This window comes from Geotrypetes seraphini, chromosome 4 (assembly GCF_902459505.1).
Source record: "Geotrypetes seraphini chromosome 4, aGeoSer1.1, whole genome shotgun sequence".
Taxonomy (NCBI): Eukaryota; Metazoa; Chordata; class Amphibia; order Gymnophiona; family Dermophiidae; genus Geotrypetes; species Geotrypetes seraphini.
Window position 1 is genome coordinate 326,141,696 of NC_047087.1, and position 13,954 is coordinate 326,155,649.

At 43.2% G+C, this 13,954-nt stretch overlaps 1 protein-coding gene across 1 annotated transcript in view; it reads right to left on the reverse strand.

Annotated features, from left to right (window-relative positions):
- The window catches only part of CTBP2 (C-terminal binding protein 2), a 244,084-nt gene that overhangs the window by 101,467 nt on the left and 128,663 nt on the right, over positions 1-13,954 (reverse strand). The window contains exon 6 of the mRNA XM_033942987.1: positions 1,825-1,955. Coding sequence (XP_033798878.1) covers positions 1,825-1,955 — 131 coding nt within the window. The remainder of the gene's footprint in view (positions 1-1,824; positions 1,956-13,954) is intronic.

A 13,954-nucleotide genomic window follows, 5' to 3' on the forward strand; every position in this document is an offset into this window, starting at 1 on the left:
ATGGTGGTTAAGGTATAAAGCAAACTGCATAAAAGATAACAAACATACACCAATCACGATCAAATGGGATCGTGATTGGCGTGTGTTTGTTATCTTTTATGCAGTTTGCTTTAGTTTATACCTTAACCACCATGGACCCCTGAGGAAGGCGTGTTATCCGAAACACGGACTGTGTCAGGTCCCTTGGTTGGCTATAAGGTTGTATATGTTACTGCATTTACCAATAAACAACGCCTGCATCTTGTACATTATCTGCAGTCTGTTCGTTGTTTTCTGGAAAATAAGAGGAGAACATAAGCACTGGCAAGTTAGATGCAAAACATTTATAAAGAAAGCTAAACAAAAATATCTTCATATTTCCAAAGAGGCAAAAACTCATAGTAACAATTATTTTAGATACATCAAAAGCAGAAAACCTGTGAGGGAATCCGTGGGACAGTTGGATGATCAAGGTGTAAAAGGTGCACTCAGGGAGGCTAAGGCCATAGCGGAGAGACTTAATGAATTCTTTGCTTTGGTCTTTACAGAAGAAGATGTAATAAATCTTCCAGAACCAGAAATGGTTTTCAACGGTGATGAGGTGGAGGAATTGAAAGAAATCTTGGTGAACCTGGAAGACGTACTAAGCCAAATCAACAAATTAAGAGTGATAAATCACCTGGACCAGATGGTACTGAAAGAACTCAAACATGAAATTGCTGATCTGTTTTAGTGATCTATAACCTGTCACTAAAATTGTCTGTAGTACCTGAGGTTTGGAGGGTGACCAATGTTACGCTTATTTTTAAAAAGGGCTCCAGGGGAGATTCGTGGAATGACAGATCAGTAAACCTGACCTTGGTGCCAGGCAAAATAGTGGAAACAATTATAAAAAATATAAAGTAAATGACAGCAGATAAAGACCCGAATGGTCCATCCAGTCTGCCCAACCCTATCCACTCTTTAAATTACTGACAATTTCAAGCACAAACATTGTAGAATGCAGAAAACAAATGTCTTCTCCACAAATTTCCTCAATACAGAATTCTTTAAATCTAAAACAAATAATAATCACAGAGTTAAAGAAAGGTGTCCACAAATAATTGTGTTTAACATTTTCATAAAAGACACACAATCTTTGCATAATCTCATTATACCTGGGCTTGAATGGCAAAGATTCTTACTGGTAAATGAGAAAATCGATATTCTAGATTTAACATAACAAATCCCATTTTCTTTTAAACTGATGAGCAACATTAATAGTTGTTAATGTGTCCAGCTACCCTCTTTGCCTAGTTCCTTCAATCTTCCATTTGTGGTGACTGGCATTAAATATCTGGTTAACTTTTGACCAGTTAAGTTTATAGCAGCCAAAGATAGGACTATTATTTGTGTGGCACAATTTGGCTGTTAAACTTGACCATTCAGCACTGAAAGTAGCCAGTCATCATGCAATATAGCTGGTTAACATTTAGCTGCTAACTGGGAGTATTCAGAGGAGATAACTGGTTATCTTATGTTGAATACTCGCATTTACCAGTTAAGTTTCAAGTTTCAAGTTTTATTAACGTTTGATGAATCGCTTATACAAATTTTCTAAGCGATGTACAATTTAAAAGCCACTAGATGGTGGTCTCACATACAATTGGACAAATCAATCACAAAACAAACTACATGGATCAGTTTACATTTTAGCAATCGAAATAGAGACAAACATGAATGAAGAGGAAAGGAGGGGAAAGTTACAATTCAGCACTGGTGAGTGCTGTTTCTGGCTGGTTAAATGGTGCTGAATGTTGGCTGGTCTGGACTAGTTTGGAGTTTGGCTGGTTTGGTTTTGCTCACCTGAAGGGTTCATATTCATGAACATCCAGTGCTGCTCCACGGATTCTTCCCTCTTTTAGGGCTTGGGCTAAAGCTTTCTCATCCACCAGGCCCCCACGTGCAGTATTCACCAGAAATGCCCCTTGCCTCATCTGCAAAGGATAAATAGTAAGGAAAAGAAACAACATGTCCCAAAAAAGCAAACAAGATGCAAGGAATTATTAGATAAGGGTGGTAACAAGACTAAGAATGTTATAATGCTTCTGTACCAATCCATGGTGTGACCTCACCTTGAGTATTGGCTCAATTCTGGTCACAATATCTCAAAAAAAAAGAGATAGCAATATCCTTGGATGACAAGAAGGTATGACTGTGTCAAGTGGTTTTATATGCTAAAGGTACTTGACTTTTATGGACTGGGTATATAGTTTTGTACAATGGTTAATGCATCATACACTGATGACTAGGTGTTAACGACTGCATATCACAAAGCTTTACTTTGCATAGAGGAACTAGAAAGGGGTGTTCTCTATCACCTTTGCTATTCGATCTGGTGCTTGAGCCTCTACTGAGGGCTATTCATCAGGGTGAGAAAATCAAGGGGATATAAAGGGAGAATAAAATATACAAGTTGTTGACATACGTTGATTATGTCCTATTATATATTTCATGAACCCTTTTAGTACCATCCCTAATTTATTGAATCTCATTAATCATTTTGAAAGTTTCTCAGGGTACAAAATTAACTGGATAAAGTCAGAGTTATTACCACTGAACAAATATAGTATTCTTGAACTTTTTACAGCATATCTGTTCATATGGCAAGTGTTTCTGATATTACAGTGGGTGATAATCTGGCATCCAGTGATCACTGCATTGCACTGTTTAATATTAAGATGGGTATAGAGAGGGCTCATTCAAAAACGAAGGTTCTAGACTTTTAAAAAACAAACTGGGTTCAGATGGGGGTTTATTTCAAGGAATTATTGTCTGGATGGGAAGGAGTGGAAATGCAGTGGGCAAAACTGAAAGGAGCGATTGTAAGGGCGACAAACCTTTTTGTGAGGCAAGTAAGTAAAAGTAAGAGGAAAAGAAGGCCATTTTGGTTCTCAAAAGTAGTAGCTGAGAAGGTAAGGAATAAGAGGTTAGCTTTCATAAACTACAAATGATTGCAGAAAAAGGAAGACAGGCAAAAATATCTGGAGAAGTTAAGAGGCTGGTCGTTTAGTCAGGAAAGCAAAGATGCAAATGGAAGAAAAAATAGCTGACACGGTAAAACGGGGAGGCAAGACATTTTTTAGATATATTAATGATAGGAAGAAGTGAAAAAGTGGCATTGTGAGACAAAGGTGAAGGGGAAGAATATGTAGCAGCTGATAAAGAAAAGGCTGAATTGCTTAACAAATATTTCTGTTCTGTGTTCATGGCTGAAGCGCTGGGAGCAGGACCGTGGAAGACAAATGTAAATAGGGATGGAGCAGTAATAGACCCTGATCGATTTTCAGAGGGTTGTGTTCGTGAGGAGCTAGTTAAAATAAAGGTAGACATGCGATGGGTACATCCTAGGGTGCTGAAGGAATTAAGGAAGTTCTGGTAGCTCCACTGACTGACTTTTTCAAAAAGTCTCCAGAGTCGGGACTGGAGAAGGGCGGATGTGGTCCCCCTCTACAAAGTGGATGTAAGGATAACCTGACCATTCATTTTTTTCATCAAAATGGGACATCTATTAATTGTCAGTCCCGCCCCCAATCCCGCCCTAGCCCCAATTTCTTCCATTCATTTTTCATGTACACATAATATCTTATTAATTCATAATGGTAACCATAAAATTAACCCCCCCCCCAAAGCACACTATACGCAAAGAAAATGTTAATTATCATTTATATTTAAGGGGTTTTCAAAAATGTCAAGGCAGATGACTTTAAAATATGCAATGTCACTTCAGTAACTATAGAAAAATAGACAAATATAGTGCAAAATATAGACAGCAGATATAAATTCTCAAAACAGACACATTTTAATCACTAAACTGAAAATAAAATCATTTTTCCTACCTTTGCTATCTGGTGATTTCATGAGTCTCTGATTGCATTTCATTCTGACTGTGAATCCTTTCTTTCATTTCTTTCTGCACTCAGGCCCAACAATTGTCCCTCTTTCCTTCCTATGTCCTTAGTGCCTTCAGTGCCTCCTTCCTATGTATTTAGTGCCCCCCTCCTGTGTACTTTGTGCCCCCCAGTGCCTCCTTCCTATGTCCTTAGTGCCCCTTCCTATGTCCTTAGTGCCCTCAGTGCATCCTTCCTATGTCCTTAGTGCCCCTAGTGCCTCCTTCCCATGTCCTAAGTGCCCTCAGTGCCTCCTTCCCATGTCCTTAGTGCCCCTAGTGCCTCCTTCCCATGTCCTAAGTGCCCTCAGTGCCTCCTTCCCATGTCCTTAATGCCCCTTCCCATGTCTTTAGTGTCTCTATTGCCTCCTTCCCATGTCCTAAGTGCCCTCGGTGCCTCCTTCCTATGTCCCCCTCACTGCATTCCAGCCTTTGTCCCACCCCTCCCCCTAAACCTACCTGCCTGCCTGCCATGCCAAAGCCTGCCTACCTACCTCCCTCCCTCCCTGCCGCGCTAAAGCCTACCTCCCTCCCTGACGCGCCAATTCAACCCCCCTGGGGTCCATCGCAGCCACTTCTTCATGCCACCCAGAAGCCTTCTTTCCGAAGTCAATTCTGACGGCGGAGAGGAAGTTCCGGCCCAGCCAATAACCTGGAACTTCCTCTCCGACGTCAGAATTGACATCGGGAAGAAGGCTTCTGGGCATTAAGAAGCAGCGGCTGTGGTGGACCGGGAGGGGGGGTTGAATCGGCGCTGGAGGGAGGTAGGCTTTAGCGTGGCAGAGAGGGGAAGCAATCGCTGGTCCGTTGTCCCCGTGCATAGCTTCGGGACGCAGTCCCTGATAATGGGACATTTTAGCATTCCAAAGTGGTCGGGACAACAGGACGGTTGGTCCAATAATGGGATGGTCCCATTGAAAATTGGGCGTATGGAAGGAAGGAAGAAGTAGGGAATTACAGGCCGGTAAGTCTGACTTCTGTGGCAAATTAATAGAAACACTTTTTAAAACAGAGAATGATCAAGTTTCTGGAATCCTGTGGATTAAAGCAGGGTTTCTCAACCTGCGGTATGCATACCCTAGGGGGTACGCGGGCTGTCAGTCAGCAGAGCCACCAGAACTTCACTAAGTTCCTTCAGCACCTTTGGATGTACACCATCTGGCCCCATTGCTGTCTACCTTTAATTTAGCTAGCTCCTCACGAACACAACCCTCTGGAAATCAATTGGGGTCTACCACTCCACCATCCCTATTCGCATTTGTCTTCTGTGGTCCCACTCCCGGATCTTGCACCTTGAACACAGAACAAAAATATATGACATAACATAGTGCTTATTAACCACGTTACAAAAAGTTATAAAAGTATACATGTTACATAGAATTAGATAATTCATTAAGCAGTCAAATATTTAGAAAAAAGATGGGTCTTCAATTGTTTTCTGGTGTTCATAAGAATGGGTAGTAAGCAACAATATTCGGAATTCATTGTCATGAAGAGCTGCCTAATATGCCAAAGTATGATTGAGAAATTTCTTACTCCTGCAGCCCTGGACGGATGGAAAATTAAACAAAGGATGAGTTCTTCTACTGTGTCTGTATGATGCTAAAGTGAATCTATTGACTAAGTAAGAAGGGGCTGTACCATAAACAGCCTTATAATAGAAACAGCCCAATTTAAACAACACCCGGGCTTCCATTGGCAGCCAATGCAATTCACAGTAAAAGGGTGTAACATGATCAAATTTCTTCAGGCCATAAATCATTCTGATCGCTATATTCTGTATTATTGTAAATCTTGCTAGTTCTTTCTAGGTGACTGTCAGGTAGATAATATTACAGTAATTGAGAAGATTCAATAGTAACGATTGAACCAATGATCAGGGGGGAGAAATCGCTTAGACACTGAAGGAGATCGAGGCATCAGAAGGGGCGACAAAGGCACGACTGAAGGGGTCAAACTATCACTACCAGAAAACACTCCATACTAAAAGAAAGAATGGACAGCCATGTATGCTAATGCCCGTAGCTTAGGCAACAAAATACTAGAACTGGAAACAGAAATGAGAAACGCTGACCTTGATGTAGTGGCGATATCAGAAACCTGGTTCTCGGAGTCCCACGGATGGGATATGGTCATACCAGGTTATAATCTATTCCGTCGAGACAGAGAGGGCAAATCAGGAGGAGGGGTAGCTCTATACATTAAAGAAAACATCAAAGTTACTAAAATCACAGACATCAAGTATACAGGAGAGTCCCTCTGGGTGAACCTGGCCAGGGGCAATAACAAATGCCTGTATCTTGGTGTTGTATACAGACCGCCTAAACAAAAGGTGCAAGCAGACGATGAGCTAATGGAAGACATCGAGACCATAACACTGCGTGGAGATACAGTGCTAGTGGGAGATTTCAATATGCCGGATGTGGACTGGAACGAACCTTCCGCTATAACCAGCGACAGCAAGAGGATACTAGCCTCCATGCGAGGAGCATGCCTAAAGCAGATGGTACTGGAACCCACTAGGGGTCAGGCGACACTGGACTTAGTGCTCACCAATGGGGACAGTGTCACAGAGGTATCGGTGGGAGACACCTTGGCATCCAGCGATCATAACATGATGTGGTTCCACCTCAAGAAAGGAAACCCTAGGTCAAATACGTCGACTAAGGTACTAAATTTCAAAGGAACTAATTTTCAAGGCACGGGGGACTATGTCTACAACGTGCTGCAAAATCAAAGCACGACAGACAGCGTAGAGGACCTATGGTCGACTCTGAAAGCCACACTACTGGAAGCAACCAACATATACATAAAAACTGTGAGCAAACAAAGCAGGAACAACAAACCACAGTGGTTCACCGCAGAGATATCACAGCTAGTAAAACAAAAACAAAAAAAAAAAGCATTTGCTACCTACAAACAATCGCAGCAATTTGAAGCTAAAGAATCCTATTATGGCAAAATCCAGAATAGTTAAAACGACAGTCAGAGAAGCCAAACTCCGGATGGAAGAAAGCATAGCTAGGCAGGTAAAGAAGGGGGAGAAATCCTTTTTCAAATACGTCAGCGACAGGAAGAAGAACACAAGCGGCATTGGGCACCTAAAGAAACCTAACGGTAACTTTACAGACTCAGATGCAGACAAAGCTGAAATACTCAATAACTACTTCTGCTCGGTCTTCACTTGCGAAGCGCCAGGATCCGGTCCTCAGCTATAGCCAAGGGGGGGCTCGGTAGACCCATTCCAGGACATGGAATTCACTGCAAGCGAAGTCTACCGTGAGCTATCAAAAATAAATGTGAACAAAGCTATGGGCCCGGACAATCTACACCCTAGAGTACTTCAAGAATTGAGTGATATCCTGGCAGAGCCACTGGCCATGCTCTTCAATCTTTCCCTGAGCAAGGGAAAAGTACCCCTAGACTGGAAAATTGCAAACATTATCCTGCTCCACAAAAAGGGAGGTAGGTCGGAGCCTGAAAATTACAGACCGGTGAGTCTCACATCAATAGTGAGTAAACTCATGGAAAAATTGATTAAAAACAGATTAGACGCGTTCATGGATGATGAAAGATTAAGAGATCCCCACTAGCATGGCTTTACAACGGGTAGGTCCTGTCAATCTAATCTGATAAGATTCTTTGGGTAACAAAAAAACTGGATGAAGGTGAATCCCTGGACATAGTGTATTTGGACTTTAGTAAGGCTTTCGATAGTGTTCCACACTGAAGGTTATTAAACAAGATGAACTCGCTAGGACTAGGAGAAACACTGACAGCATGGGTGCAAGACTGGCTTAGCGGAAGATCTCAAAGAGTGGTGGTAAATGGTATCCCCTCAAAAACGTCAAGAGTGATCAGCGGAGTGCCGCAGGGCTCGGTCTTAGGCCCGATGCTATTTAATATCTTTGTTGGGGATCTGACTCAGGGGCTCCGAGGCAAAATTACACTATTTGCTGATGACGCTAAACTATGCAGCATTGTGGGCAGGGCCTCAGAACCTGATAGTGCAACAAGGCCCAACACATTGGAGCAAGACCTGCTTGTATTGGAAAAATGGTCCAGTAATTGGCAACTAATAATAATAATAATAATAATAACTTTATTCTTGTATCCCGCAATACCATGGAAGTTCAATGCGGTTAACAATAGAAGAGACTGTACATTTACAGCGATGATACATATTACAGTGTTATTACATTTACAAAGATGTTACATAAATAGCAGTAATAAAAAGGCATATACTAAAGAAGAGACTGTACGTATACAGCGATGTTCCATGTTAAAGCGGTGGTACATTTACAGTGATGTTAAATATGAGGCTATGAAAAGGCAGGGCAATTAGATAAAACAGAGCTTGAGAAAGAGAGGCCATAGTGGCTTGGGAGGGGGGCGTAGTCAGAGGGAATGGAGGCATGTCGAGGTCAGGAGGGTGCAGGGAAGGGGGGAAGGCAGCGTTAGCGGAATTTGTCGAAGAGGTAGGTTTTTAGTGACTTCCTGAACAGGTGGTAGGGTGGAGAGTTGGAGATGAGGGCGGTAAGGCAATTGTTCCATTTGCCCGCTTGGAATGCTAGGGTTCTATCAGTGAATCTCTTGTAGAGGCAGCCTTTTAGGGAGGGAAAGGTGAATAGGTGGGCGTTTCGCGTGCGAGAGGGGCCTGCTATTTCAAGGTGCTCAGACAAGTAGATTGGGGAAGATCCTGTTAGAGTTTTGAAACAGAGGCAGGCGAACTTAAAGATGATCCTTGCCTCTACTGGGAGCCAATGGAGTTTGGTGTAGTAGGGGCTAACATGGTCGTATTTTTTGAGATCATAGATGAGGCGGACGGCCGCATTTTGGACTGTTCTAAGACGTTTGATGGTATTTTTATAGGATCCCAGGTAAATAATGTTGCAGTAGTCTAATATGCTTAATACCAGAGATTGGACGAGTAGACGGAAGGCTTGGTGGTCGAAGTAACGTTTGATGGTGCGCAGTTTCCAGAGGGTACAGAAACATTTTTTCACCTGGGCACTGGTATGGTCATCGAAGGTTAGGGTGTGGTCCAGGATGACTCCAAGGATTTTTATGGTGGGTAAGATAGGGTAATCTAGCCCATTCAATCTGAGGGAAGTGTTTGTTAATTTGTGGTTGGGACTCGCTAGGAAGATTTTGGTTTTTCAGAGTTCAATTTTAATTTGAGTTTTGAGGTCCACAGTTCTAACTTGGTGAGGATAGATGCGATGAGTTTTTCCGTTTCTAGAGTGAGTGAGGTAATGGGAACAATGATGGTGATGTCATCTGCATATATGAACGATTTTAGGTTAGAGTTTGCTAGGCTTCGTGCCAGAGGGGTCAAGTAAATATTGAATAGGGAGGGGGATAGGGGAGAGCCTTGTGGGACTCCACAAGGGTTACGCCAGTGGTGGGAGAAGGCTCCATTACTGTGGACCTGGTAGGTACGGTTGGTTAGGAAGCCTGTGAACCAATCTATTACCTGACCGGAGATGCCGATGGAGTCAAGGCAGTTGAGCATAATGTCGTGGTCGACCAGGTCGAAGGCACTACTCAAATCGAATTGAAGTATCAGGGCGCTTTTACCCAGTGAGAACAGGTGGAGGAGGTAATTTGTCAGGGCAGCTAGGACGGTTTCGGTGCTATGATTTGGGCGGAAACCGGACTGGGAGTCATGAAGAATATTGTACTTGTCGAGGTAATTCGTAAGGTTGTTGTTGACAAGACCTTCCATGAGTTTTTGGAAGAGTGGTATGTTGGCGATGGGTCTGTAGTTGGTGATGGAAGAGATTGGCTCCTTGGGTTGTTTAGGGATAGGGGAAATGAGGATGTGGCCAAGTTCGGACGGGAAGTGTCCAGTGGACAGGCATAGAGATACCCAATTGAAGAGTTCTGCTTTGAATGATGGGGGGGCGCATTTCATGATGGTGGGAGGACAAGTGTCTAATAGGCAGTTGGAATTGGCGTATTTAGAGTAAAGTTCGAGGAATAGATTCCAGTCAGGATTTACAAAGGAGGTCCAGGACATGTCGGCTATTGAACCTTCTGTGTCTGCTGCGCGTAGGTTGAGTGGGGGATCGGGGCTGTGAGCTGAAAGAGACAGTTTTAGAGTGTGGATTTTGTTCGCGAAGTGGTCGGCTAGAGTGATTGCGGAGGGAGGGAGGTCGGAGGTGGGGCGTTTGTGAGAGTCTATGTCGAATAGAGAGTTAACTAGTCTAAAAAGTGCTTTGCTGTTTAGAGAAGGGGAGTTTATTAGTTGGGAGTAGTGTTTACTGCGCTTATCGATGATCTGTTTTTTGTATTCTTTGACTTTCAGTCGCCAGGTAAGTCTGTCTAAATCAGTCCCTGATTTACGCCAGATTCTTTCATGTTTCCGGACTTCTCGTTTTATGGTCAGGAGGTCCGCGTCAAACCAGCTGTTTGAGGGGCGAAGAGTTTTCGAGCGAAGTTTAAGAGGGACAGTGGTGTTAAGAACCTGGTCGCTAAATTTTTCCCAATTTAGGTGGAAGTTGGGGTCTACGTCGGAGTCGGAGATGAGAGTGTAGTGTGACCAGAAGTCTGCTGGATTAAGATGTTCTCTTGTCCAGATGAATTGCTTTGTATGGATGGGGTTAGGCTTTTTGTCAGGTTGTTTTTTGTGCCAGGCTAGTTCAAAATTGCACAGGAGGTGGTCAGACCAGGGGGTATTTGACCAGGTTTGGTATGAGAGACTTATATTGGGAGTGGTGTTGGTATTGGAGAGAAAGGTGATGAGGTTGAGGTGGTGGCCTTTGTTATGGGTTGTGGTTTGGGGGGGATTGGAGAAGCCTAGTGTCGTGAGGAAGGAGAAAAGGTCTGCGACATTTGGGTTCTCTTTCTGTTCTAGATGTAGGTTGATGTCTCCTGCTAAGAGATTGTAGGTACCTGCTGACGAGTTCGCAAGAAGGTGCTCGTAGAAATCATCTTTTGCTTGATTCCATTTATTAGGGGGTATATAGAATAGCGTGACGATTAGGTTATCTATACAGTCTGTTTTGGAAATTTTGCAGGTGAGGATTTCTAGGTCCTTGGTTGATTTAGAGTCTAGGACATGGAAGTGAAGGTGATTATGGAGAATGATAGCGAGGCCACCTCCTCTTTTTGAATTTCTTGAGAGAGTGATAATTTTGTAGTGTGGAGGGAGAATGTCCCCTATGATGGGGTCCTGGTCGGAAGTGAGCCATGTTTCGGTTAGGAGGACAATGTCTAAGCGAGTTTCTTCCAGCCAGTCTTTGATGAGCTGGGCCTTATTTCTAGCTGAGCGGATGTTCAAGTAGGCACAAGGAAGAATGGATTGTTGTGGGGGGCAGGAGGGTATCGTACGTTGCAGATATTTTAGAGATCGTTTTCTTTTAGGAGTTGGTCTAGGAGGGTGGTGGGTGGTATTGATCACAGGAATTGGGAAAGGACCTGCTTCTGTGCAATCGTGTATAAGTCGATGAGGGCGGAGGAATTTGTCAGGACCGGGGATTCTAGTCCAAGTGGTGTAGGTTGAAATAGGTTCGAATGCTAGGACATTTGTAATCCAGCCTCTTGTGCTAAGCAAATAGAGGAGGAGAAAGGCGGGAAGATTATGAGTGATGCTGGTCATGTTGGAAATGTTGGCCTGGTCAGGAGGGGGGAGAAAGATTCTGAGAGGCTAGTGTGAAGGGGAGACCAAAACTGGGTTCGCAAGGGGGAGATTGAGGGGTGTTGGGGGAAGAGGAGGGCTAGGGGAGAAGCTTAGAGAGGGGTAGCTAGGTAGAAGCAGAAGGCCTGGGAAGTGGAAGAAAGAAGAGCGTAGTTCTGTGAATCAAAGTTCAAAATGAGGTTGGAAGCATTTAAGATGAGGTGGACTATGAACAGATCTGTACTAAGTGAGGGCGATGTGTAGGTATAAGAGACTATGAACAGGTCATAAGATGGAATTAAAGGTAAAAATATGTAACAGGTTTGAAATAGGAGTCGTGGGTAGATACAGAGAATAAATCTGTGAACTTGAGAGGAGATGATCAGATCAGGGAGGCCGCAAGTGGGAGTCAAGGAATATAAACTAAACTTTAATACCATGAAATGTAAAGTGATGCACCTTGGGAGTGGAAATCCATGCAAAACATACACCTTAAACGGCGAAAACTTAACAAGAACTACTGCAGAAAGGGACTTGGGAGTTCTCATCCGGGATGATATGAAAGCTGCTAATCAGGTGGAGAAAGCTTCAGCGAAGGCCAGACAAATGCTGGGTTGCATCAGAAGGAGCTTTATCAGCAGGAAACCGGAAGTAATACTGCCGTTATACAGATCCATGGTGAGACCTCACCTGGAGTACTGTGTCCAATTTTGGAGACCACATTATCAAAAAGATGTGAAAAGAGTGGAGTCGATAGAGAGAATGGCCACTAAGATGGTCTCAGGATTTAAAGGCATCCCATATGAAGAACGTCTGATCAAACTGCGCTTATATTCTTTTGAAGAACGCAGAGAAAGGGGGGACATGATAGAAACGTTTAAATACATCATGAGCCACATCAAAGTGGAGGAGGAAATCTTTTTTCTAAAGGGTCCCACGGCGACAAGAGGGCATCCACTAAAACTTAAGTGAGGAAGATTTCATGGTGACACCAGGAAATACTTCTTCACTGAACGGGTGATTGATCGATGGAATGATCTTCAAGAGTCGATGGGACAAACACGTGGGAGTACTACGGAGTTATGCTCAATCGATAGATACTCCAGGGAAGAAGGGTCCTTGAGCAGGCAGACTAGTTGGAGGGAGGGTTCTTGAGTGGGCAGACTTGATGGGCCATCGGCCCTTTTCTGCCGTCATGTTCTATGTTTCTATGATCTAAAAGCAGTAAATTCAAAATAAGATCTAATTGTTCGTAATTTCCATAACGTGAAGTGGCATATACGTACTACAGCATCTATCTGAGCATGCATTGTAAGATGCTGGTCTAAAATAACTCCCATGATTTTAATCGTTGGATGAATTATATACTGAGTTGAATTTATACTAATAGAAGGTTCAAAAGAAATACTACTAGCGGTTGCCATAAAAAACTTTGTTTTGCCGGTGTTTAGTTTAAGTTTAAATTTTTGCATCCAGGAATCAATCTGTTTCATTACGATTTCGACTTTAGTAATAATCTGGGATAGGGCTGAAGTAAAAGGTATGACAATAGTAATGTCATCAGCATAACTAAATAATTCTACATCCATTTTTGTACTTCTTCCTATCATGGATATATATATAAAAAATGTTTTGTCTCCCCAAAATTATCTTAACACGCATTTCCAACAACCAAAAACTCAGCCTTTCTGATGTGACCAACTATTGATCAGTAGCTTCCATCCTCCTATTTATCAAAATGATGGAAGGATATGTCACAGGGCAACTTGAATGCTACTTAGTTAGGTGCTATCGACTCGATGAATTACAGATCTAAAATGTGATCGGTTTTATGCTAGTTCAGTAAGGTCCTCTAGCTTTATCCCCATCAGGGCCAGATTAATAAATAGGCCCAAGAGGCACGTGCCTAGGGCCCAAAATTTCAGGGGGGGCCCGGTGAAGGGGGACAGAGAGCAGCTGCCCTACCGTCTCCCTTCACCTCGCCTTTTTTTTTTTTTTTTTAAACGGCTACGGCCCCCCCACCATGAGCCGTTAAGATCAGCTATGCCCCCCCCACTTAAGATCGGCTATGCCCCCCCTCCCTGCGGCATCAACAGCACTTATAAGATCAGCAACATGTGTACTCTCAGGGGATTTGTGGATGTGCGGGGCCTTCGTATTGATGGGATTGAGTTGAAAACGTTGGCATTTGCGGATGATAGGTTTTTGATTCTTACTAGCCCTGAGGAATCTTTACCGATAGTGTTGGACCTCATTTCCGAATACGGCTTCTATTCTGGTTTATCTCTTAATTTGGATAAATCTCTAGCCTTACCTGTCCCCCACGACCTACATTCCCGATGGAGGGGTGTTTTTCCTCTTCGCTGGGCGGACTCTTCCTTGAAATACTTAGGAGTCCTTATTCCTCGGGACTTGTCTCATCTTTA